The sequence below is a fragment of the Littorina saxatilis genome, linkage group LG4, assembly GCF_037325665.1.
Source record: "Littorina saxatilis isolate snail1 linkage group LG4, US_GU_Lsax_2.0, whole genome shotgun sequence".
Lineage (NCBI taxonomy): Eukaryota > Metazoa > Mollusca > Gastropoda > Littorinimorpha > Littorinidae > Littorina > Littorina saxatilis.
Genome location: NC_090248.1, coordinates 52864782 through 52888883, shown reverse-complemented (window position 1 = coordinate 52888883; position 24102 = coordinate 52864782). Strand labels below are relative to the sequence as shown.

General features: G+C 40.8%; 2 protein-coding genes and 2 long non-coding RNA genes across 4 annotated transcripts in view; 2 read left to right on the top strand and 2 right to left on the bottom strand.

Moving 5' to 3' along the window:
* LOC138965098 (uncharacterized) overlaps window positions 1-24102 on the top strand; it is a 267523-nt gene that overhangs the window by 81999 nt on the left and 161422 nt on the right. The gene's annotated exons all lie outside the window — the stretch shown is intronic.
* LOC138965099 (uncharacterized) overlaps window positions 1-24102 on the bottom strand; it is a 174407-nt gene that overhangs the window by 103798 nt on the left and 46507 nt on the right. The gene's annotated exons all lie outside the window — the stretch shown is intronic.
* Window positions 1-24102, top strand: part of LOC138963687 (tyrosine-protein kinase Fer-like) — a gene marked incomplete at its 5' end in the record, with an annotated part of 77823 nt that overhangs the window by 32887 nt on the left and 20834 nt on the right. The gene's annotated exons all lie outside the window — the stretch shown is intronic.
* LOC138965090 (integrase/recombinase xerD homolog) lies at window positions 20782-23582 on the bottom strand. The gene has a single exon (XM_070337224.1). The coding sequence runs from the start codon at window positions 22434-22436 to the stop codon at window positions 21582-21584; it is 855 nt and encodes a 284-aa protein (XP_070193325.1). The 5' UTR covers window positions 22437-23582; the 3' UTR covers window positions 20782-21581.

The window sequence follows — 24102 nt, the reverse complement described above, 5'->3', positions numbered from 1 at the left end:
TCACTGCGGCCGCATTGTGAACAGCAGTTAAACATGGCGCTTACGGCTAAAAAAAAACTCAGAAGAAATTAATTCTGCGTTCTTGATAGCAGTTTCGTCCAGACTGGACTCCAGCTTTTGCTTTTCTTATTTTTCTCTATCGTCCAAGCCCGTAAAATCGAACAAAGCGGATTGCGTTTGGATTTCCCTCTTTGAGATGACTGAGATTGCCCCCCTTGGATCGTTCCGTGCCAAGGTCAGTTGCACAGTACATGTACTGGTCGTGTGTGTTCAAGATGCAGAGTAGTGTCCATTATTGACTGTTTTGAAATGTATTCATTGAGAGACCCTCCAGTGTTGATGCTAGTGCACTCACCTGGTCAAACTACAAGCACAACAATACAATTAAATACCTAATATCAATTACACCTCAAGGCCATATTTCTTTTATTTCTAAAGGGTGGGGTGGGCTTTCAAGTGACAAGCACATCACTGCAAATAGTGGGTATCTAGACAATATTGTACAAAATGATGTGATTTTGGCCGACAGGAGATTTGACATTAATGAACTAGTGGCTATGAGAGGTGCACAAGTGAAAATCCCTGCCTTTACAAGAGGGAAGAGTCAGCTTACAGCTTATGAGATAGTCAACACGCAAACTAGCTAATCTGAGAATTTATGTTGAGCGAGTTATCGGTATTCTTTGTGGAAAGTACAAAATTCTGAACTCTGATATTCTGACTGATCTTTTGTTTGCAAGGGAAGAGGAAGAAGTGGTAACACTGGACAAAATAGTCACTGTATCATCTGGGCTTGTCAATGTTTGCACTGGTATCATGTGATTCTTGCTGTGACGCTGCATAAACACAGCCTAGTGAACTGAAGGCATTGTTTAGACCAGAGAATATGTTAATTAAACTGTGGTGTATTGTTTCTGATGTCTCGCATGAGCAGTAGCAATAGTCTTTCTGTTATGTTTTCACTGGGCGGAATCTTGAATTTGAAGATGAAGGCATTGTTTAAAGAATGTGTTAATTAAACTGTGGTGTATTGTATCTGATTCAGGTGTCTCACATGAGCAGTAGCAACAGTTTTTCTGTTATCATGTTTTCACTGGATGGAATCTTGAATTTGAATATACATGTGTATATGATCTGACCTGCTGCTATTTCCTTCCAATTCAAGCGCAGATTTCACTCTTTCTATCACACACACACACACACACACACACACACACTCACGCACACCACTTTAGGCCAAAAAAAAAAAATTGTCTGTTTAGGGTAACCCGACCGACCCTATCGATTTGGCGCCGACCCAAAAACTTTTTTTTGATTTCAAAAAAAAAAAGAAAAAAAAAGAGGTAAAAATGCTAAAAAGAGACATTTGGCATTTCATTTACACACACACACACACACAAAAAAAAAAACAAAAAAAAAAAAAACCTACCTACCTACCGACCCTACTTTTTTTGGTCATGTTACCCTAAACAGACAATTTTTTTTTTTTGGCCTTAACATACACTTTGAAATCATTTTGCATAAATGTGACATGTATTGACACAACTGACAAAGGTTGAATTATGCTGATTAACCTCAAAATAGCTCTACACAGGATAAGGAGCATTGAAAAATTAAATGGCCTACACTTGAAATGCGAGCACACATTTAAACTACCAATAACATGCAACTGCAAGCAACACTGAACATACCACTACCAGTATTGCAGGTATGAAGCCAAAGTGAAGAGAACACTTTCACTAAATGTTCAAAATTGAAATAACATACTGTGGGTATGTGAGTCATTAACTATTCATTATGATCAATAGACCTGTGCGCTTTTTTGCAGAAATAAGTGTGTTCAATTTTGTTGTCATCAAAACAGAACTAGTTGATAATAGAAACTAACTTTCAGTTCCACTGCCAATTTAAACACTGTATTACTTGACTGTACTGATGCAGAACTACGCTGGACCACACATTCTTATTTGTTCCCTAAATCAAGCAGCCAATCCGTGTCACTGGAAACATTGAACAAGGAGAATGAACAATATACCTGGCTGAATAAATTGATAATCAAACTGCTCATGATTCTTTGTTATTCACAGCAGTGGATGTAAAACAATCACAAAATAAGGTCCTGTATGCATCATAATTTATACTTGTAGCACTTGATTATGTATTGTGGTCGGTGATCAACAAAATGTATGTCTACATCTGTGCATGATTTTACTTTAAGAATAAAATGAAACAAGAATGGAACAATTAATGACTTCTCTGCGAGTGTGAACTGTGATTTAAAACATTACATGTATGCTCTCTTTTCTCTCCCTCTCTTCTTCTTCTTCTTCTGCGTTCGATGTATTCTCTCCCTCTCTACAACTTTACTACTGCCACTTTCTCTGTGTACAGTTGTAGAGGTTCGGAAAAGAATGTTCCGTTCTTTTGTTCTCTCTTTATGATGTGTTACGGACTCTTTCTCAATTCTGGACTCACTCTCTCGGACACAACAGATGACACATGTGACAACATCAGCAGGTTACTGGCATGACAAACTTTATTCCTCTGTCTCTCTATCTTCCCTCCTCCTCTTCGCCAACCCGACCGAGGCCGGTGGCTACAAGCCACAACATACAAAGTTGACTACATCTCCTCAGTCAGTGGAGCCGAACAATGAACTGACTGAATGACTGAATGACTCCTCTTCTTATGCTGGTACCGGGATGCTATTTATACTGCCCGCGCGGACTGCACTGCAAGCGGCTCTCAGCAATTTCCACAAGGAACTTAGTCGATAAATATGGACAGGGGGCGGACAAATGGTTTACATGTGAAATGTGTGTATATGGGTGTGGTTCTGAAACAAACAAACCATGTGAACCCCCCCATCCCACCGCTCGCGGGCTGAACGACTGACGTCACATGTCGCTTCGGTCTTTTCCTGAGAAGAACACCGCGTGTACATAATACACAATTGTCAATTCGATCGCGTAGCACTGCCAATGCACATTTTCGCAACGAAAACCGTGCTACTGTTTCTTGTGTGTTAAATCTGAAAGCAATATAAGTGAACGAACAATTGAAAACTGATATCACGTTACTAAACTCCCAAAAGTAATAAATTACTTCTGACTGCGGTACACAATACGGCAGTCACCTCTGCGAATGCTGTCGAAGAATCTAACCGAAAGTAAACATTCTGGGAATCTACGCGCATCGGCCTTGACGCAAGTTCAATACTTAGCCAATGAGCGCGCCGCGGCGAAGTTGGCCGCTGTAAGTCTCGCAGCGCTGGCTGGCTGAGCGAGTTGCGTGTCCATCCTTTTTTGGTCCAAGCCGCACCGTAGACAGATTAGTAGGTGCTTGATTTTGGTATTTTGATTTTACATAACATTAAACCTTTCTTGGGGTTCATGGTCATGGCAACAGCCATAATAATATTATATCATGTATAATATTACATTTCAGCATATTTGAATTACATGTCATCATACCAAACTGTCATACATTTTTATTCCTACATCATTCTGATTGATCACAACCAAACCTACTATCAGTGGACACATCCAAATGTAAGCGCCTGTTCTTGACAACTTTTAATCGATCTAAAAATAGCAACTTGCTGGGCCCTCTGCCGCCAACAGACACTGTTTGGCCTGTAGGTAAAATGTACAATGTATTTTCTGATTTGTGCACAAAAGCTTTATTTCTTTTTTCTTTTTTTTAACATAACAATGTTTAATGTCACTGTATGTTTAAAAGACCATGGTCATATTTGTAAAAAAAATGTTAAATTAGAAAATAAATAACATTTTGGTTCATGATTTTTCCTACACCTGTGCTAAAAATAAGAAATAAAAATGTCGGGTATATAAGTCTCTCAAATACAGCTAGGTATGAATGGCTCGGTTTGAGTTTGTTGCGGTTGACCCTGCACAATGCGACATATCATGTTTTTGTTGAACAATTTTGACGTCACCCCTCCCATAGGGTGACGTATTTCACAACTTCCTGTGTTACACAAACTCTGTGATGACCAATTTTGACGTCACCCCTCCCATAGGGTGACGGATTTCACAACTTTCTACAGATGAACAATGTTGCCTTCACCCCTCCCATAGGGTGACGGATGTCACAACTTCCTGTGTACACAAACTGATGACGTATTTCACAACAAAATGGCGCTGCCCATGGTCAACCTCTAAACTATCCGTATAGAATGGGGGCGTCCTCGCCCCCATAAAAATGGCAGTCTGGCACTGCCTGATAGCCAAATCTGTGTTTGTTTAGAATCTTTAACAGCTAATAACTTTACAAAAAATGCACACATTAGAAATCGGTTTGTTGCTATAAAACCAGCGTGAAAAATACTTTTAACTCATGTTATAAAATATAACTTTAGAAGTCCAGATCAAAAAGTAATTATGATTAATTACTCAGAATGAATGACCGATTAACGATCAAAACCCAGCAAAATAAAGATTGCTAAACTCGATCACTTCCTGCACCAAATACAATTCACTCCATTACAAGATGAACTCCTGAACTTTCCATACATGTGTCATACTTGTGGTAAAATGGAACTTATGACGAGTTATGTGACGTTAAACTTAATAAAGAAACACTAAAATGACGCGTGTGACGTCACGCGGCGAGACACCGGTCAAAACTGAGGGGAAAACTTTGATTTACTCGATCCAAACAGTTCTTAATGCACTTTAACTCAAAAAATATCTTAAGGGAATAAGAAATGAAGTGCACTAAGTTAGATTTATGGAAAAGTTACAATTAATATCAGACATGGGACTGGTCCGATTTTTATCGGAATTCCGATATTTTCCTTAGCTCACATACTATTCTTGAGATCGATGCAAGTATTCGTTGAGAAAAAAGGGGGGGAGGGGGTGGTGGTGTGAACCGTTCAGCTGAAGCTGTCTGCGTCTGAAGTCAGTGCATTCGCACCCCAGCACTCGCGTGAACCCATAGGTGGTGGTATGAACCGTTCAGCTGAAGCTGTCTGCGTCTGAAGTCAGTGCATTCGCACCCCAGCACTCGCGTGAACCCATAGCAGTATCATGGGTCGCGTTTGATTGGCTGTCGATCTCCGACGATTATCGCCGGGGCTTAATTATTCACCGATGGCGGTTTGTGGGTTGTTTTGATTGGTTGCCGATCTCCAAACGTCGAAGGTGAAAAAGGTAGCATCATGGCGTCTGGATTCCGTATTGTTTTGTCGGCTGTGGAAGCTCTTACGATCGACGACCAAAGTGTGAAAAACAAGTGGAAAGCCAACTGGCTGTCAGAAGAAGTGACTGTCACTATCAACAAGAAAGAAAGGCGCCAGCTCATTGGCGATAGTATCGCCAAGATATCCATTCCCGGTCAGGCCGTGCAGTGTGCACGTGGTGCGACAACGGCCACTGCGTGGTGAAATTTATTATGGGTCCGAGGAAATACGGACTTGGTGTAGCATCTATGCATGGGGCAAGCTAGGAAAAGATAACTCTCGCTGCAAACCACGCCCACTCAAAAATCCGGTCGGCGATTTGGCTCCGGACCCCAGGGTCAGGTTACGGCAAAGTACGTCGTTTTGAGTGGTTGGTTGTGGACGATACTGACCGGTACCACTGGCAGATACATAGGGCTAGAGGTGCATCGACATTGTTTTCGCCAGGTCGCGAGAATTCTATAAAATAAATGCAAGCGAACTTTTGTCATTTTTTGAGTCACTTGAGAAAAAGTGACTCTATGTAATCGGTCAGTGTTAGTCTGTCCGGCCGGCCGGCCGTAGACACCACCTTAACGTTGGACTTTTCTCGGAAACTATCAAAGCGATCCGGCTCATATTTTGTTTAGTCGTGACCTCCAATGACCTCTACACTTTAATGATGGTTTCGTTGACCTTTGACCTTTTTCAAGGTCACAGGTCAGCGTCAAAGGAAAAATTAGACATTTTATATCTTTGACAAAGTTCATCGGATGTGATTGAAACTTTGTAGGATTATTCTTTACATCAAAGTATTTACATCTGTAGCCTTTTACGAACGTTATCAGAAAAACAAGGGAGATAACTAGCCTTTTCTGTTCGGCAACACACAACTTAACGTTGGGCTTTTCTCGGAAACTATAAAAGTGACCGGGCTCAAATTTTATGTGAACGTGACTCCCAGTGACCTCTACACTTTGACGTCTGCTTTGGTGACCTTTGACCTTTTTCAAGGTCACAGGTATGTCTTGAAGGAAAAAAATTGAAATATCATATCTCTGAAACTATTCATCGGATTTGATTCAAACTTTATAGGATTATTCTTTACATCAAATTATTTACATCTGTATTGTGTTGTGAATAGCAATTTCTTCCTGTCCATCTGATGCCTCATATAATATTCAGAACTGCGAAAGTGACTCGATCGAGCGTTTGCTCTTCTTGTTTCTTTTTGCGATAGGGCGAGTGCACCACCGAAATTAGTTGATGAGAACGTAGTCGGGTGTTTCATCTTTCATTAGCAACTGAAAAAATAAGGCGAAAGTTTTGTGTGTGTGTGATTGTTATAAATCACACTTTTGTTTAAAATGCTAAAACATATTATTCTTGTGGGTTTTATAGCTTTTTAAAAAGGCATGATCTCATTTTTTGCTATCAGGAGAGGCCCCAAAATGGCCTTTATAATTCTAACATTCATTTTCCGTCAGGGGGGCTTTGCCCCCCTGAACCCCCTACCGGGGCGTTGCCCCTGGACCCCACCAGGGGCCTAAGCGGCCCCTGGACCCCGGCTTACTTTCCTACTTTTTGAACATTTGCTGGTCTCATGTCTGAATTATGGAGATAATAGGGAAATTCTACAGGTCACCTACTGGGCGCTAAAACTCGGATAGCGTGGGACGTTTGGGGTCGAAGCTGATCAAACATTAAAGCAATTTAAGGACCAACAGGGCCTTAAAAAGTACTTAAGCACGAACATACAGCAACATAATATCTATATCCATGCATTATTAACATCTAAAAGTAATATTTATCCTTAGATTGCATAAAATAGCACATGCACTCAATCTATTTTTAGACAGAATCAAACATGGCCGCCGCTCAGATGTAAACAAGCTATGTTTGAGCACGGCTGGTGCACACCAGTACTTTTTGTTAACAATGAATAGACACCTAACACAAAATGATCGGCAACAAAGACTAAACTGGACAATGACAACAGCTTACTCTAAAGTTGGTGACTGGTCACCCTGTCACACATACCCCCTACTTTTGTATATGACACGTCCTCGTGTCACGACCACGAACAACAGCGATAAAAAGAAATGCATGTCAATGCTACAACACGGCACGCTAAAATCAGACAAAGAACAACTCCCTCACTCCACTCACAATACAGTAACAATGTGCAAATACATGAATTCTCTCAATGCTTAGAATCATTCCACAAAATCAAGATGCTAAAGAAATGGCATAAACAAAACAAAAACCGACATGAGAGAACTGGTGCCCAATACTATGCAACTAGATACCTACCAATCGCCATAGCAACACCTTCCCCGTACTCTTCATGCAAAACAAGCAGACACTATATGCTGACATGATGTCAACTAAGATATGTACTTAGCGCTCTTGACGAAACATCTAAGCATCAAAGTATAACACAGTGAATCAAGTATACCCAGCCACTCTTACAACATCATAAAATCTTCAAAGTCATCATACACCACTTTAAGTATTCACTCTCAACCACATTGTCACCAAAAGGAAGCTGAACAAGGTTAGATACACACCACAACACAATACACTTACAACAGACAGCTGATTCCACATGACATAATTCTCTCTTTCATATTCCACAATGTACATGACACAATACTTTGAAACCTTACATTACAAACGATCAAAAACCAAGCCCTACTGATAGGTTACAAGGCTAGATCAACCACCGTTACATTTGCAGGAGTGAAAAAAACAAAACAAATACAACCCACGATACATCTTGCGAAAAATCATTATACCAGACCTTATGGGAAGGTTTTAACTAGTACTGACTCGCTGCATCCACCTTGGCATTCCCATCAGACTAGTCTCAATACTGTCTGCCTGTGCCCAACCCTCAACCACAAATGTAAACAACTCATCCCACGAATCAAAGCATCATACATCATACACTGCAAGCTATGAACAAAAAATATCAATCGTGCTTAGAAATCAACATGTTTAACAATGTCAACATGAACGCATTTCAACGTAAATAGAAAATGGAAACACATAAATAACAAACATAAAACGATGCCTCACAGTGTCACTTCAAGACGCGCTCAACCGTTACTTACGTCACTCGACTCGCTGTCCGATAATGCACACCTCAGCAGAACATGATGAATAACGGTAACACAGGTATAGCACTACACAACGTCAAATCGGGGAATGCACTGCTCACTTGTTTGATGGACTGACTAATATTAATTCACAACAAGGTCGGCCAAAATCCTTAAAGTTCCTTGAATAAAAGTCCGGTTACAGTGACTGAGTTAATGCAAATCCACTAGTCTTTTCAAGACTTCCACGTACCGTTCATCGCTCAATTCCAGAATTCACTCTGGGGATGAACACCAACACAGCACTACACACCAATTGTGAGATTACACACACCATGCATCGGATGACACATGACAGCGGGAAACGGGAACAGCATACCACAGGCATCGTAGTAAAGGACAGGAACACAGCTACCAGGACAGGAACGAAGATTACAGCATCACAGGAACGTAGTCCACAGCAACAGCAACGCAGGAACGTACAGGACATCACAGGACAGGACATGCCGATCGTCGAAGACACCACGGAGCACACAACTCCTGGCAGGAAAGGTCCGCCATCACCAGTACTGAAGAATGAAGCTGTCACAATGCATCACTGCTTCCGAGTCCAGTAACTTCTGAGTCCGTTTTAGTAACACATCCTGTCTGACGCCGCCATTTTGTAGAGGTTCGGAAAAGAATGTTCCGTTCTTTTGTTCTCTCTTCATGATGTGTTACGGACTCTTTCTCAATTCTGGACTCACTCTCTCGGACACAACAGATGACACATGTGACAACATCAGCAGGTTACTGGCATGACAAACTTTATTCCTCTGTCTCTCTATCTTCCCTCCTCCTCTTCGCCAACCCGACCGAGGCCGGTGGCTACAAGCCACAACATACTACATCTCCTCAGTCAGTGGAGCCGAACAATGGAATGACTGAATGACTCCTCCTCTTATGCTGGTACCGGAGGCTATTTATACTGCCCGCGCGGACTGCACTGCAAGCGGCTCTCAGCAATTTCCAAAAGGGCAGTCGGGCACTGCCTGATAGCCAAATCTGTGTTTGTTTAGAATCTTTAACAGCTAATAACGTTACAAACAAGAAGGGCAAAGCCCATACGACTCACATGCTTTACACATTTTCCTACCAAAATACATGTGACCTTGACCCAAGGTCAAGGTCATCCAAGGTCATGCAACACAAAGCTGTTAATTCAAGACATAGGAAGTACAATGGTGCTCTTTCTACCATGAGATATGGTCACTTTTAGTGGTTCACTACCTTATTTTGGTCACATTTCATAAGGGTCAAAGTGACCTTGACATTGATCATATGGGACCAAATGTGTCTCATGATGAAAGCATAACATGTGCCCCACATAATTTTTAAGTTTGAAACAGTTATCTTCCATAGTTCAGGGTCAAGGTCACTTCAAAATATGTATACAATCCAACTTTGAAGAGCTCCTGTGACCTTGACCTTGAAGCAAGGTAAACCAAACTGGTATCTAAAGATGGGGCTTACTTTGCCCTATATATCATGTATAGGTGAGGTAATCAATCTCAAAAACTTCAGAGAAAATGGGAAAAATGTGAAAAATAGCTGTTTTTTAGACAACATTTATGGCCCCTGCGACCTTGACCTTGAAGCAAGGTCAAGATGCTATGTATGTTTTTTGGGGCCTTGTCATCATACACCATCTTGCCAAATTTGGTACAGATAGACTGAATAGTGTCCAAGAAATATCCAACGTTAAAGTTTTCCGGACGGACGGACGGACGGACGGACGACTCGGGTGAGTACATAGACTCACTTTTGCTTCGCATGTGAGTCAAAAATGCACACATTAGAAATCGGTTTGTTGCTATAAAACCAGCGTGAAAAATACTTTTAAAACATGTTATAAAATATAACTTTAGAAGTCCAGATCAAAAACCCAGCAAAATAAAGATTGCTAAACTCTATCACTTCCTGCACCAAATACAATTCACTCCATTACAAGATGAACTCCTGAACTTTCCATACATGTGTCATACTTGTGGTAAAATGGAACTTATGACGAGTTATGTGACGTTAAACTTGATAAAGAAACCGTATACTAAAATGACGCGTGTGACGTCACGCGGCGAGACACCGGTCAAAACTGAGGAAAACTTTGATTCGCTTGATCCAAACATTTATTAATGCACTTTAACTCATAAAGTATCTTAAGGGAATAAGAAATGAAGTGCACTAAGTTAGATTTATGGAAAAGTTACAATTATGGAGATAATAGGGAAATTCTACAGGTCACCTACTGGGCGCTAAAACTCGGATAGCGTGGGACGTTTGGGGTCGAAGCTGATCAAACATTAAAGCAATTTAAGGACCAACAGGGCCTTAAAAAGTACTTAAGCACGAACATACAGCAACATAATATCTATATCCATGCATTATTAACATCTAAAAGTAATATTTATCCTTAGATTGCATAAAATAGCAGTCATGCACTCAATCTATTTTTAGACAGAATCAAACATGGCCGCCGCTCAGATGTAAACAAGCTATGTTTGAGCACGGCTGGTGCACACCAGTACTTTTTGTTAACAATGAATAGACACCTAACACAAAATGATCGGCAACAAAGATTAAACTGGACAATGACAACAGCTTACTCTAAAGTTGGTGACTGGTCACACAGTCATACATGATGTTTGTTTTCCCACACACATGAGCAAGCGAGTCTGGCATTGTCACTGTTTCTTGCTGCGTTTCACGGCTGGTGTTTGCAGCTGCTCCTGGTTCACATCCACTGCTTGTGGAGGCTCAGCTTCTCTGTCCAGCCAGTTTCCAACTACAAGATACAAGATATTTATTCACCAATTTTGCAAAAGGATTTCATCTTGGCACGGCACGGTAAAAATAAAATAAAAACCAACCAGACACATATGCAGACACACATCACCATGCATGCATACATACGTACATTACACTGTCATGCACACACAGACACAACTCACACACACACACACACACAATTATTTACATACTCACACATAACCAGCCACATATCTACATCACAAATTCACATCGTCGCCTTGTAAAGGTAAAAACCATATCAGTTTAAAAGGGGTGCCAGTAATATCAATGCAACATTAGTGAATACTAGAACAATACCTAAAAATTATAATCCATTTAAAAGTAAGTAGTACACGTAATTATTATCATTTAGTCAGATCATCACATAAAATTATATAATCATAATCTAGCCAGTTAGACAGTTTAAAACAACAGTATTAACAGACTATCACAGATCTACTCAAGCACCTGAACCTAGAGTCACATTGCACAAAACTACTACCATCACAGAACTACTCAAGCACCTAAAAAATAAGGACCATTCCACATTGCACATACTTCCACTATCACAAGTTATGAGAACAGTAATGGAATGCAGTGAAAGGACTAAGTAACAAAATCTACAGTATATAACTATAACTACAGTATATTACAACGTCTTCTCTACAGGAGTTGTCAGTACGGCATGGGGGATGAAGCTAGAGCGAAAGCGACTAGTTCTGGCTTTCAAAGCTCTGTAGCGCCTACCAGATGGAAGAGGCTCGAAGAAGTGGTTTGCCGGGTGGGAGGGGTCGCGAACAATCTTTCCTGCTTTTCGACCTGAGCGCAACTCAAAAATAGAGGCAACGGAAGGGAAGTCACAGCCCGCGACCTTGGAGGCTGTCCGCACAATGCTCTCCAGTAGCTGTTTCTCTTTCTCAGTGGTGCTGCCATACCAGACCGTGATAGAAAAACACAGGGTGCTCTCAACGACTGCGCGATAGAACTGCGCCATGATTTGCTGTGACATACGGAACTTGCGCAACTGTCTCAGGAAGTGCAGCCGCTGCTGGCACTTCTTCAGTTAATGATGGACGTGGTGTTCTCGTCCCATTTCAGGTCTTCAGAGATCAGTGTGCCGAGAAATTTGAATGAAGAGACCTGTTCTACAGCTTCCCCATTTATTTCAAGGGGCAAGATGGGGTCTTTCTTTCGTCGACTTCTTTTGTTTTAAGAACGTTTAGCTCGAGATCATTTTCAGAGCACCGCCACTCAACCACTCTTTGAACCTCCCCCCGGTATGCGTCCTCATTGGAGTCAGAAATCAGGCCTTCAATGGTGGTGTCGTCTGAGAATTTGATTATGTGTGTGGATGGGTGAGCGGAGGTGCAGTCGTTGGTGAAAAGGGTGAAGAGTAGAGGGGACAGAACACAACCCTGCGGGGCACCAGTGTTCAGAGTGAGTGAGGCAGAGAGTGAGTTGTTGAGTCGGACGACCTGAGGACGGTCAAGCAAGAAATCTAGAAGCCAGTGGCAGAGAGAGAGAGGGACATCGAGACCAATCAGTTTGTGGAGGAGCTTGTCACAGTGAGGGATGATCGTGTTGAATGCGGAGGAATAATCAATGAACAACATTCTAGCGTAGGTGCGAGGGTTCTCAAGGGGCTGCAAGACAAAATGAAGACCCATGGCGACGGCATCATCGACGGACCTGTTGGCTTGGTAAGCAAACTGGAGTGGGTCAGACAGGTGACCCGTGAAAGCTCTGGAAGAACTGCGAGTCTGAACACTTTCAAAGCTTTCTCCACACACATTGCCCAAAAATCACAGTCAGGCAATACTCGGACAATAACTTTCTCCACAGTAGTCCACACCATGAAATCGCAGTAGGAGGAACTGGTCATAACAATCTGGCACTGTCCCTGACTAAAGTATGGGTGGTCTTTGCGCAGACAAAGCATCCCCTCACTGTTAGATTCCCAACAGAAATGGCGGTCTGCCACAGCACACTCAACAGCTGACTCCTTGAAGGTGAAGGGACGTGTGTGCAGGTTTCTCCAACTCCGGCCATGCAGGTACAGTGTGCTGCCAGTATGTTGCCATCAGAAGTGGCGATGATCCAAGGAGAAAGTGCTGGTTCATTAAGGCGTTGTGAATGAAGAATCTGAAACATAAATTAAAGGTCGCACAAATCAGCATTCAGCTAGGTCTATCGAATGAATATAACTCTAAGACGCACATAATGTGCTTTACAATAACCTTAACAATGAAAAGTAAACAACAGATTTTTAACTGAATATGAACATGAAGCTCATTATAAATATAATATTTTGCAAGCTATTTCAAAATATAAATATATTCAAGACTATCTACAGCTTTTGTCGTAGTCCAGAATACAAACTGAAGCGAAGAATATATCAAAGACAAAGCCTCAACACAATATCCTGAACTGCAACTTGTGATATCTGCAACACAAGACAGAGAACACTCACGTTCATTCATTATAAACTGAAAGCACATGCTTACCTTTGCAGAAATGACAGAGTTTAGCACTTGACATCCCTCACCCAGCCAGAGACAAAAAGTCGGTAGGAATCCAAACTGTTGTAAGCTTTTCAGCTGCTCACATGTGTATCTGTATGCACTCTTGCCAAGCACAAAATAATTTACGATGTTGATGTAACTCAGCTCTGGCAGATCGTCCGGATTTGCTGACCAGCACCTGGTTGAGAATGTCATACGGATCATTCCCGTCAATCTCCAAAATCTTCTGGTGGTATCGCCGCCTCTCCTCTGGTAACAATCGCTCAGAATATTTGTCGCTTCTCGCCCGATCGCTATGTTTTGCATGAGGCAAGGGAAGTCACTCCAGATTCTTCTCGGAACGCGTCGGAGGCATTGTTTCCCGTTTTTCAACGGTTCACAGCTGTTTTTATATTTAGTCAAGTTTTGACTAAATATTTTAACATCGAGGGGGAATCGAAACGAGGGTATGGTGTATGTGTGTGCGTGTGTGTGTGTGTGTGTGTGTGTGTGTGTGTAGAGCGATTCAGACTAAACTACTGGACCGATATTTATGAAATTTGACATGAGAGTTCCTGGGTATGAAATCCCCGAACGTTTTTTTTATTTTTTTGATAAATGTCTTTGATGACGTCATATCTGGCTTTTCGTGAAAGTTGAGGCGGCACTGTCACGCCCTCATTTTTCAACCAAATTGGTTGAAATTTTGGTCAAGTAATCTTCGACGAAGCCCGGGGTTCGGTATTGCATTTCAGCTTGGTGGCTTAAAAATTAATTAATGACTTTGGTCATTAAAAATCTGAAAATTGTAAAAAAAAAATAAAAATTTATAAAACGATCCAAATTTACGTTCATCCTATTCTCCATCATTTGCTGATTCCAAAAACATATAAATATGTTATATTGGGATTAAAAACAAGCTCTGAAAATTAAATATATAAAAATTATTATCAAAATTAAATTGTCCAAATCAATTTAAAAACACTTTCATCTTATTCCTTGTCGGTTCCTGATTCCAAAAACATATAGATATGATATGTTTGGATTAAAAACACGCTCAGAAAGTTAAAACAAAGAGAGGTACAGAAAAGCGTGCTATCCTTCTTAGCGCAACTACTACCCCGCTCTTCTTGTCAATTTCACTGCCTTTGCCATGAGCGGTGGACTGACGATGCTACGAGTATACGATCTTGCTGAAAAATGGCAGCTACTTGACTAAATATTGTATTTTCGCCTTACGCGACTTGTTACTTTTCTCTTTGAAATGAAACGATGAAAGGAAGAGAAATGGAAAGACAGGCATGTTGTTGGGACATAAACAGAACAGAGAACATAAGGGGAAAAAAACTGTGTTTCAACAACTTCAAGCAAGAAAATGCAAACACTAAACACTCCCGGCAGGGAAACACCTTAATTAACCTTGACCTTTGACTGTGTTTGAGATCAGTTATTTTCGTACTCGGCTTGTAAAATAAACAAAATAATATCCAAACAACAGCTATTTTAAGATAAGAGTGTGTGGAGAGACCTTGTATTCAATTATAGTAATCACTGAAAGACATAAAACTTAGTTCAGAAGCGAATCCTAGAAACCCCTAAATAATGTGTAGTGGAGGAGTGGAAGGGGTAGTAGTAGACGATACACGAAGCCCAAGTCCAAGCGTCTTGTTTCAACTTTTTAATCAAGAAAACAATGCAAGGAAACGTAGAGGCCGAAGGCGAAACCCGTAGACAGCAAAGCAAGTGTAGTGTCGTGTTCAGCTGCTAGGAGCGAATGCATGCTTATGCCGGGGTCCGGCTTATACTTATAGCCCCGGCGCGGACTGCACAGAAAGCACCGTCCGCCGAGAATAAAAATCGCCTGAATACGGCCAGAAACACGGAATCTGTGTTTCTTACACTTGCTTTACCCTACGTTATTTAAACAAATACATAACCAATCATAACAAACAATACATCAAATTAAAGCTACGACCTTTAGCTTTCCATTGCAATAGATCACATTTCATAAAAACTTATATTTATTTAGTAGGATGCAAAAACAATGGTCCTAGTGAAGGCACTGAACCAACTTCAGTGCGAAAAATTACAAAACTCTCTAAACTGGAATAATAGACAAACTCATAAATCATACAGATAAAAAGAAGAACCCTAGACGAACATCATGATATGCGTTACTTGGGGAAAAATTATACATTGACTTAGTACGAAGCGGTAAAGTCCGAAAGTAAATGGAATCGGCTAAATTCCTGCGCGAGTACCTGTCTGCATAAATTAGCAATCTTTGCAGAGGAACCAAGCATCACTCATTACAACCAAATCCTTATAAACAAACTAAAATCATATGCAACATAGGTACGGGATATGTAATAGTGATACAAAAATGACAAAACAATGATTGAAAAGACAAAGATGAGTTTGTGAGAATCAATTTCTCTCGACGATACATGAAAACCGGTCAAGGTCAGAGTGACGCTTTGGTCAGTTCGAAGCATTATCGTAAATAACACAATAATATGCAGCCATCCAGCCTAATCAGTGACTTCTATGCAAACCTAAATATAATTAGGACCGTATCAAAGATAAAAGGGACTTTGAAAGATAGAAGTTAGGTAGATATATAAAGAAAGGTATTTTATTAGAATTTGCGCCGGCAATGTGCGCGCGCATCATCGTATCGTCTGCTATGTACTGTACACAAGGCTGTTTCGCTATGCGATGATTAGAGTGTTTAGGGTAGCGAAGTGCACTTTGCTACAAATGGAAAATGTGTTGGCTAAACAATTCATTGTTTACGTAAATAATTCATTGTTTACGTAAATAATGATTTATTTAGCAACATTGCTGATTCTTTATAAACAATGTAACATAAGTCTAAATAATATATGTCATATATTGTTTACGTAAATAAATCATTATTTACGTAAACAATGAATTATTTACGTAAACAATGAATTGTTTAGGTAAATAATGAATTGTTTACGTAAACAAAAAATTATTTAGAATTGTTTTACATTGTTTATAAACAATTACTTATTTAGCACATGAGCTTCTAAATAATGATTATTTAGCTAAAACTGGTGAAAAAAACATGAAAAAGTATCCAAATAATTATTTGACAAACGGAATGCCATACAGGCGGAGAGAGAGACAGACAAACCAATAAAAGAAGACAATGTCAGACAGACAAACAGAATGGAGAGAAAGAACGAAAAATGGAAGAATCCGTGAGCATACACAACATCAACTAATACAATATTTCTCATACACAAGAGAAACAGATAAGAAAAAGTAAGCATATACAACATCATCAGGTAATACAAGATTTCTTAGACATACAAAAATAGCTTTCCCTTACCGTATTCCAGGTTCACACAACACCATCACAACACAACCTCCTCAGTGGAAGGACATAGGACGACAAAGTTTAACACCCAAAACTAACTAACATCAACACCTCCGAACTCACAAAACTGAATAATAGCTCACCATGTAACTGCAAAACACAAACAAAAACACGTTCTCCATGAAACACTAAACAAACAAACAGCTTCACGAGACTGCTTGATCAAGGCTGAACTCGCAAAGCTGAGACACAAAAAAAACACACACACACACAAACACGAAAGTAAGGGACGTTTCACGAGCAACAAACAAAAAACTTGTCCACATGTCATATATCACTTTAACAATACGGGAACATGCCAATACGTCCCAATACCATTACGTCCTAATACCATTACGTCCCAGTGCCATTACGTCCCAGTACCATTGCGTCCCAGTACCATTGCGTCCCAATACCATTGGGTCCCAGTACCATTGCGTCCCAGTACCATTACGTCCCAATACAATTACGTGCCATTGCGTCCCCGTACCATTAGGTCCCAATACTAGTGAATTTAATTTCTGAGATGTTACTGTAGCAGTGTAGCGACACGTTTTGTAATAAAAGTGCGTTTTGTAATAAATTTATTACAAATCGTGTTCGGATTACACAATTTTTTATTACAAAACGCGTTCAACACGATTTGTAATAAAAATTGTGTCAGTACATAGCAGTATTTCACAAATAAAAATAAAATAAAAAGATGTGTACCGGTTAGTCGAGATGAGGTGAAGTGGAAAAAAATAAAAAATAAATAAATACATAAATAAATGTTTGTTCATGGGAGAAAAAAAATCCTTCACGATATAATCAGAAACTGTAAAGGATATTGCATGTCAGTTTGTTTGTTTTGAGGCGCTCCTTGCTTTCCTTACATGTTTTCTGAGGTAACCATGTTCTTTCTTTTAAAATGAACTGAAGCACGCTAACCTAAACCGAAGTGTAAAATTAATATGTGCTTTAGCGGTGCTCTACACAAAGAAAAATACCGAAACAGTACATTACACCGCTTTGTATTCCACTGTATGTAATCGGGCATGACATGACTGTAGGCTTATGTACTGAGTAGACAATGTTTAAACCCGTTTCTGAGAAAAGCTAGACTGACTGTCCAGTCATCGAACCTTCAGCAAATAGACACCGAAACACACAGATAGCGAAACCCATACACGCACAAATGTAGACACAGACACCTACATACATACGTACATAACACACACACACACACTAACACACACACACACACACACTGCCCACCGCAGCGTTCAAGCATTGCTCAAGTAACAATTGTGTTGGGACGTAATGGTACGGGGACGTAATGGGATTCCTTTATGGGACGTATCGAGATGCAATTTTCTTGGGACCTATCGACACGCAATTTTGTTGGGACGCAATGGTACGGGACGCAATGGCACTGGGACCCAATGGTATTGGGACCCAATGGGATTGCTTAATGGGACGCAATGAGACGGCATTTTTTTGGGACGCAATGGTACTGGGACACAATGGTACTGGGACGTATTGGCATGACCCCAACAATACAACTGCGGAATACAAAAAAGAGAGTTCAAAAACCTGATTTAAAAAAGAGGCCCTGCACGGGCAGGCACAGAGTCTTAAAATGAGGGTAAAATGACAGAGGTTAAGAACAGAACATCTGTAAACACAGCTAGGGTCTTAAATTGGGGGTCTTAAAAAGGGGGTTCCTCTGTATATATATGGTCAAGGCTCAGGAGGTGGCTCGAGTGCAGAAATCACCAGCTGACATTTTTGACTGTGATTCTAAGGTTGAAGATAAAGAATTAATGAAATCAAACTGTTGTCACTTGTTATTATAATCAAAGCTTCATGTGATGACATAAAATGAGTTAAACTTGCTTTCTGTCATTAAAAAACAATTTTTTTTAATGAAAAATCGACGATCGTGGTGGAAAAAAAACGTGACAGACAGAGGCTACCTGTGTGTCACTTCAGACGGCATTTTTCACCATAACAAGATCGAATCAAGAGTCAATTTATTGATTTCCGAATTCTTAAAACGTTATCAATTCCTATTGACGTTACGTGCGTGTCAAATATTTGTTCGTTTCTTGTTTATATAGAGCGTCATCAATCGTGCTCAAACGCAACGCGTGGTGTCATGTTTGGGTGATAGCGATCGAAGTTAACTTGACAAGAAATATCCGCATCCAACACACGTGATTAACCTCTAATCTGAAAGATTTTATGTTTTAGTTCTTGGATTAATCAGCAAGCGAACATTTTAAACTCTGATGCAGCAAGAAATTTACATTGATTTTGCGGAAGCGATATGGTGTCAACCAACCGTTGCGTTTGGACACGAAAAAGGAACAATGTATGTGTATTTTTGAGAGGGGTTCACTAGTCCGAGGGTTCACTAGTCCGAGGGTTCAGTAGTCCGAGGGTTCACTAGTCCGAGGGTCCACTAGTTCGAGGGTTCACTAGTCCGAGGGTTCACTATAGACGCTTGAACAAAGGATATTCAATTTGATTTTATTTTATTGTGTGTGTGTATGTGCGTGTGCTTGCGTGCGTGTGTTTTTCACTGCTTTGGGAACCAAATCGAAGAATATTCTCATAAAAACACTGAGTTGTTTTCATTCAAAAAGATAATGTGGTGTTTTATATTTTGACTGAAGAAATCTCAGACTATTTCCCCCAAGAAACTTAGTTATTTATATTTTGACTGAAGAAAGGATATTAAATTTATCAGGATACCGCCCCGACTGGACAATTACGTGATCGAACTGCCTACAGTTTTTAGTCATATTATATAGCACCTCGGGTTTCCTTTTGCCCGTGAGGGTCAATTAGTTATCCCACCAACCTGAATTATGGAGAGGATCGAGCCTGGGTTGTACTACAGCCTCACACATAATTTCATTGAAATCGGTTCTCAAACATCGGATATCTATTTGCGGACAGACACACACACACACACACACACACACACACACACACACACAAACACACACACACACACACACTGGCACACACACAGAGACACTGAGACAGACACAGTGAAACCTATATACCGCCTTTTAAGGGGCGGTATAATAACTGGAAAATTAAGCGTCTATAGTAAACCCTCGGACTAGTGAACCCTCGGACTAGTGAACCCTCTGACTAGTGGGACGAACTGGAAAAGAGAGCGTCTATAGTAAACCCTCGGACTAGTAAACCCTCGGACTAGTGAACCCTCGGACTAGTGGGACGTTCCCGTATTGTTCACTCCATTTTTTGGAGATTTTAATTAATCCGGCATGGAAGTGAAAACCACTCCAATTTAGAATATTGCGCCATTTGAAGACAAAGCGCGCGATGGACGCCGAGGATAGGCCGAAAGGTAAGGTTTTTATGTTCACAAGCTCACATAAAATCATTTATGTAACAAACTCAGACTCACACCAAATTTGTGATAGATAAAGGACGCTTTATTTTTTAAAGCGACTGAGGTCAGACTTGTATATATATATATATACATTATAAAAATATAAGGTGGTCCCGCTGTACATGGTTAAAAAAATCACGCGGTTATATAAACCGTACTTCTCACATTCACCTGCTAGCGGGACCACCAAACACAAAAATCCCACAAAGCATTTAACTGGCCAAGTAGACCTAAAAAGGGGGATAACATCTCATTTTCACACTTTCTCATATATTTACATCAAGCAAATCAGTCATTCATTCTGACTAGAGATTCTCATATTATGCATCAATAAAGCCTCAATAAAATATCATTATGTACACTTTGATAGATAAAGGACGCTTTATTTTTTAAAGCGACTGAGGTCAGACTTGTATATATATACATTATAAAAATATAAGGTGGTCCCGCTGTACATGGTTAAAAAAATCACGCGGTTATATAAACCGTACTTCTCACATTCACCTGCTAGCGGGACCACCAAACACAAAAATCCCACAAAGCATTTAACTGGCCAAGTAGACCTAAAAAGGGGGATAACATCTCATTTTCACACTTTCTCATATATTTACATCAAGCAAATCAGTCATTCATTCTGACTAGAGATTCTCATATTATGCATCAATAAAGCCTCAATAAAATATCATTATGTACACAATATCAAAGGTGTGGGCGTTGACCGCCACATCTGTGGAATCGCTAAACAGGGGGTTCCACAGCAACCCCACGCCAGATCCTGTACAAAATTATGCGACAAAACAGGGTCAACCTCCCAGGTCTTGTTACAAATCGGCCAAGTTATGTATATGACAGATTCACTATTATTAGGTCCTATCAGCAAGGCTGGCTATGTATGGCCAACCTCCAAGCACGCCAGCCCTGTGCCTTCTGTCACTATGAACGTGTTTACCTTTGACTAAGTTCGGTTGTTCGATCTCCAACGTAGGTACCTATCCAGGTCAACCTCCTGGGTGAGCTTCCCTTGTTGACTTAAGTTTGTATGGCCCCATCTTCACTCTCCAACTTAAGCCCCTACCCAGGCCAACCTCCTGGACAAGGCCTTCAGTTTTTGAATAAATTGACTAGTGCCCCCTGCGAGTACTCTTGCTTACTGAGCTACTACTTCGATGGGTTAAGGTAATCGAATGTATCTCTTGAAGGCATCGGACTGCCAACGTCCTAGTTTGCGAATTTGGGCATCTGATGCACCCTTTGCGGCGCTCGATGTAGCTGCCCCTATTCTAAAACTGTGCGAATTGAATCGGCCCGCTGGAATTCCTGCAATGTTCAACATTGCTTTCAGTGTTGTAACAAATTCTCTCCTCAGGAGGGAACGACCCTTTAGCATAAACAAAGGACCTGTCATGCAGCCTCTTTTCCCAATGTACTGCTTTAGCGCTTGAACTGGGCATATGAAGGCATTGTCAACTGCTGTGACCACCGCTTCTTGATGCTTACCTGCAGAGTGTTTAGCAGATCGAAATGAAATAGTTATGGACTTATCTGTTAAGGTCACATCAGAAAAAGCCAGTGTGTGATCTGATTCTGTAATCTCTCTCACACGCAAGAAAGCATGAAAAGCCAATAAAAACATAGCCGGGTAAAGATATGAGAGATACACATTTTGAAAGGCTTGTCTACTGGTTTTGACCAGCTGTTCCAGAATATCCTCAGTGATAGGAAGACGACTATCATTTGCCGGTTTAAGCTTATGCGCCGTTGTCATTGATTTACGAACTATATATGATGAAGTCGGATCCGGCACGCTAGCCAACTTATGTATATAGCTCAACGCCGACATCATAGAAGAAATTGTTGCTGGCGCATAACCCTTGTGGTAAAGGTAAGCAATGAAAAGCAGGACTGTTTGCTCACTAACTGGGAATTCCCATGTAAGACTACTTTCAGCTGTAAACACCTTAAAAAGCTGCCAAGCTCTTTTGTACAGATTTATGGACGATGCACTCAATGCCTTGCCTATCAGCATCTGTGCCGTGTCTATGATTTCAGGTCTGATGGTAGGGTTGGGAATGGCGTTGGATCCCTGTCGGCGTGTGGGTGCAGTGCTCTGAATCTGTCCACCTGTAACCGAGAAAGAGAATCTGCGATCGCGTTCTTCTCCCCTGGCACATGTTCCGCTAGGCAGAGAATATTGAAATTCAGAGTCGCCCGCACAAGACGTCTAACTAGCTTCATCACTAGTGTTTCTTTCGATGACTGCTTGTTTATCACGGATACTAACGCTTCATTGTCAGTATGTAATATGACAACCGCATTGCGGAACAGATCTCCCCATACTTCTAACGCGAGGACTATTGGGACGAATTCCAGCAGGGTGATGTTTTGTTCCGTCCACCAACTACCCCACTTGCCACAAAACCAACGTGACTGAAAAACTGCTGCAAATCCTGCCCGTTTAGCTGCATCCGTAAACAAATGCAGTTTGGAAGGCGACAAAAACATCTCTGTTCTGAACAAATATTTTCCATTGAATTCCGTCAGGAATTGGAGCCACACCTGCAAGTCAGATTTCACCTCCTGGGTGATTCGAATACGATGAAATGGCATTTTGACCCCGATTGTCAAATCAATCAGACGACGCAGAAAAGCCCTGCCCGGAACAATGACGCCACAGGCAAAATTCAACAAACCAATCAACGACTGCAATTCACGAAGAGTAGTCTTCTTAGACGCAATAAGACTTGAAATCCCAGTAGCGCACTTCTCTACCTTATCGTCAGGGAGTCTTACCTCTGAATTGATAGAATCGATTTCATACCCTACGAAAGACATCACGGTTGAGGGACCAAATGTTTTGTCTGCAGCTAAAGGCACTTGTACCTGTTTACACATTTCTGTAAATGACCGCAAATCCTTTTGACAATTTGTCTTCGACGGATTCACTATGAAAAAGTCATCCAGGATATGTGTCATCCTGTGAATCCCTAGTTTCTTCCCGGCCACCCACTCCAAGGCACAGCTGAAGGTTTCGAAAATCCTACAAGATTCTGAACAACCCATCTGTAGGCACTTGTCTATGTACATAACCCCTTTCCAGCAAAAACAAAAGAGAGGGTAGCAGGTAGGACTCAAAGGGATGATTCTGAAAGCAGACTTGATATCCGTTTTAGCCATGTAAGTAGAGGTTACATGCCGAGTCTCAGTGATTATTAAAAATAATGGTCGAAGTTAGCGGATCATGAAAAATGCGAGCTTCAGCGAGCTTTTTCATGACCGCGAACTGAGACCATTATTTTTAATAATCACTGAGACGAGGTGTGTAACCTCTTTATTCCTCCTTTCTTCAGTTATTCAAAGAAAACAGGAGTTTTTGTGCGAAAGTTTGATCGAATCCGAATCACTCAACCAGTCAACCTGCGCAGGCGATCGACTAATGCGCGGTTGTATAGTTCCGTGCAAATCATTCCATTCTGTTTACACTTCTTGTCAGTTTCCCTGTTTTGGACTAAAATCAAGTACACAGATATGCTGTTATTCTGCTGTGGCGGTAAAGGCAGATATTGTGTGTTCTTTTTATGTTTTAGTATCGCTTAAGATAATGTTCTTTCGTCAAATGGGACTAGCAGACGAACATTTGCACCCGTGTTCTAACGTTAATTATTGTATGAAGTTCAGTTTTCTGGGGAAAATAG

Coding starts and splice junctions, on each gene's coding strand:
- LOC138965090 (XM_070337224.1), bottom strand. CDS start 22,436: ATGCTGATAGGCAAGGCATTGAGTGCATCGTCCATAAATCTGTACAAA.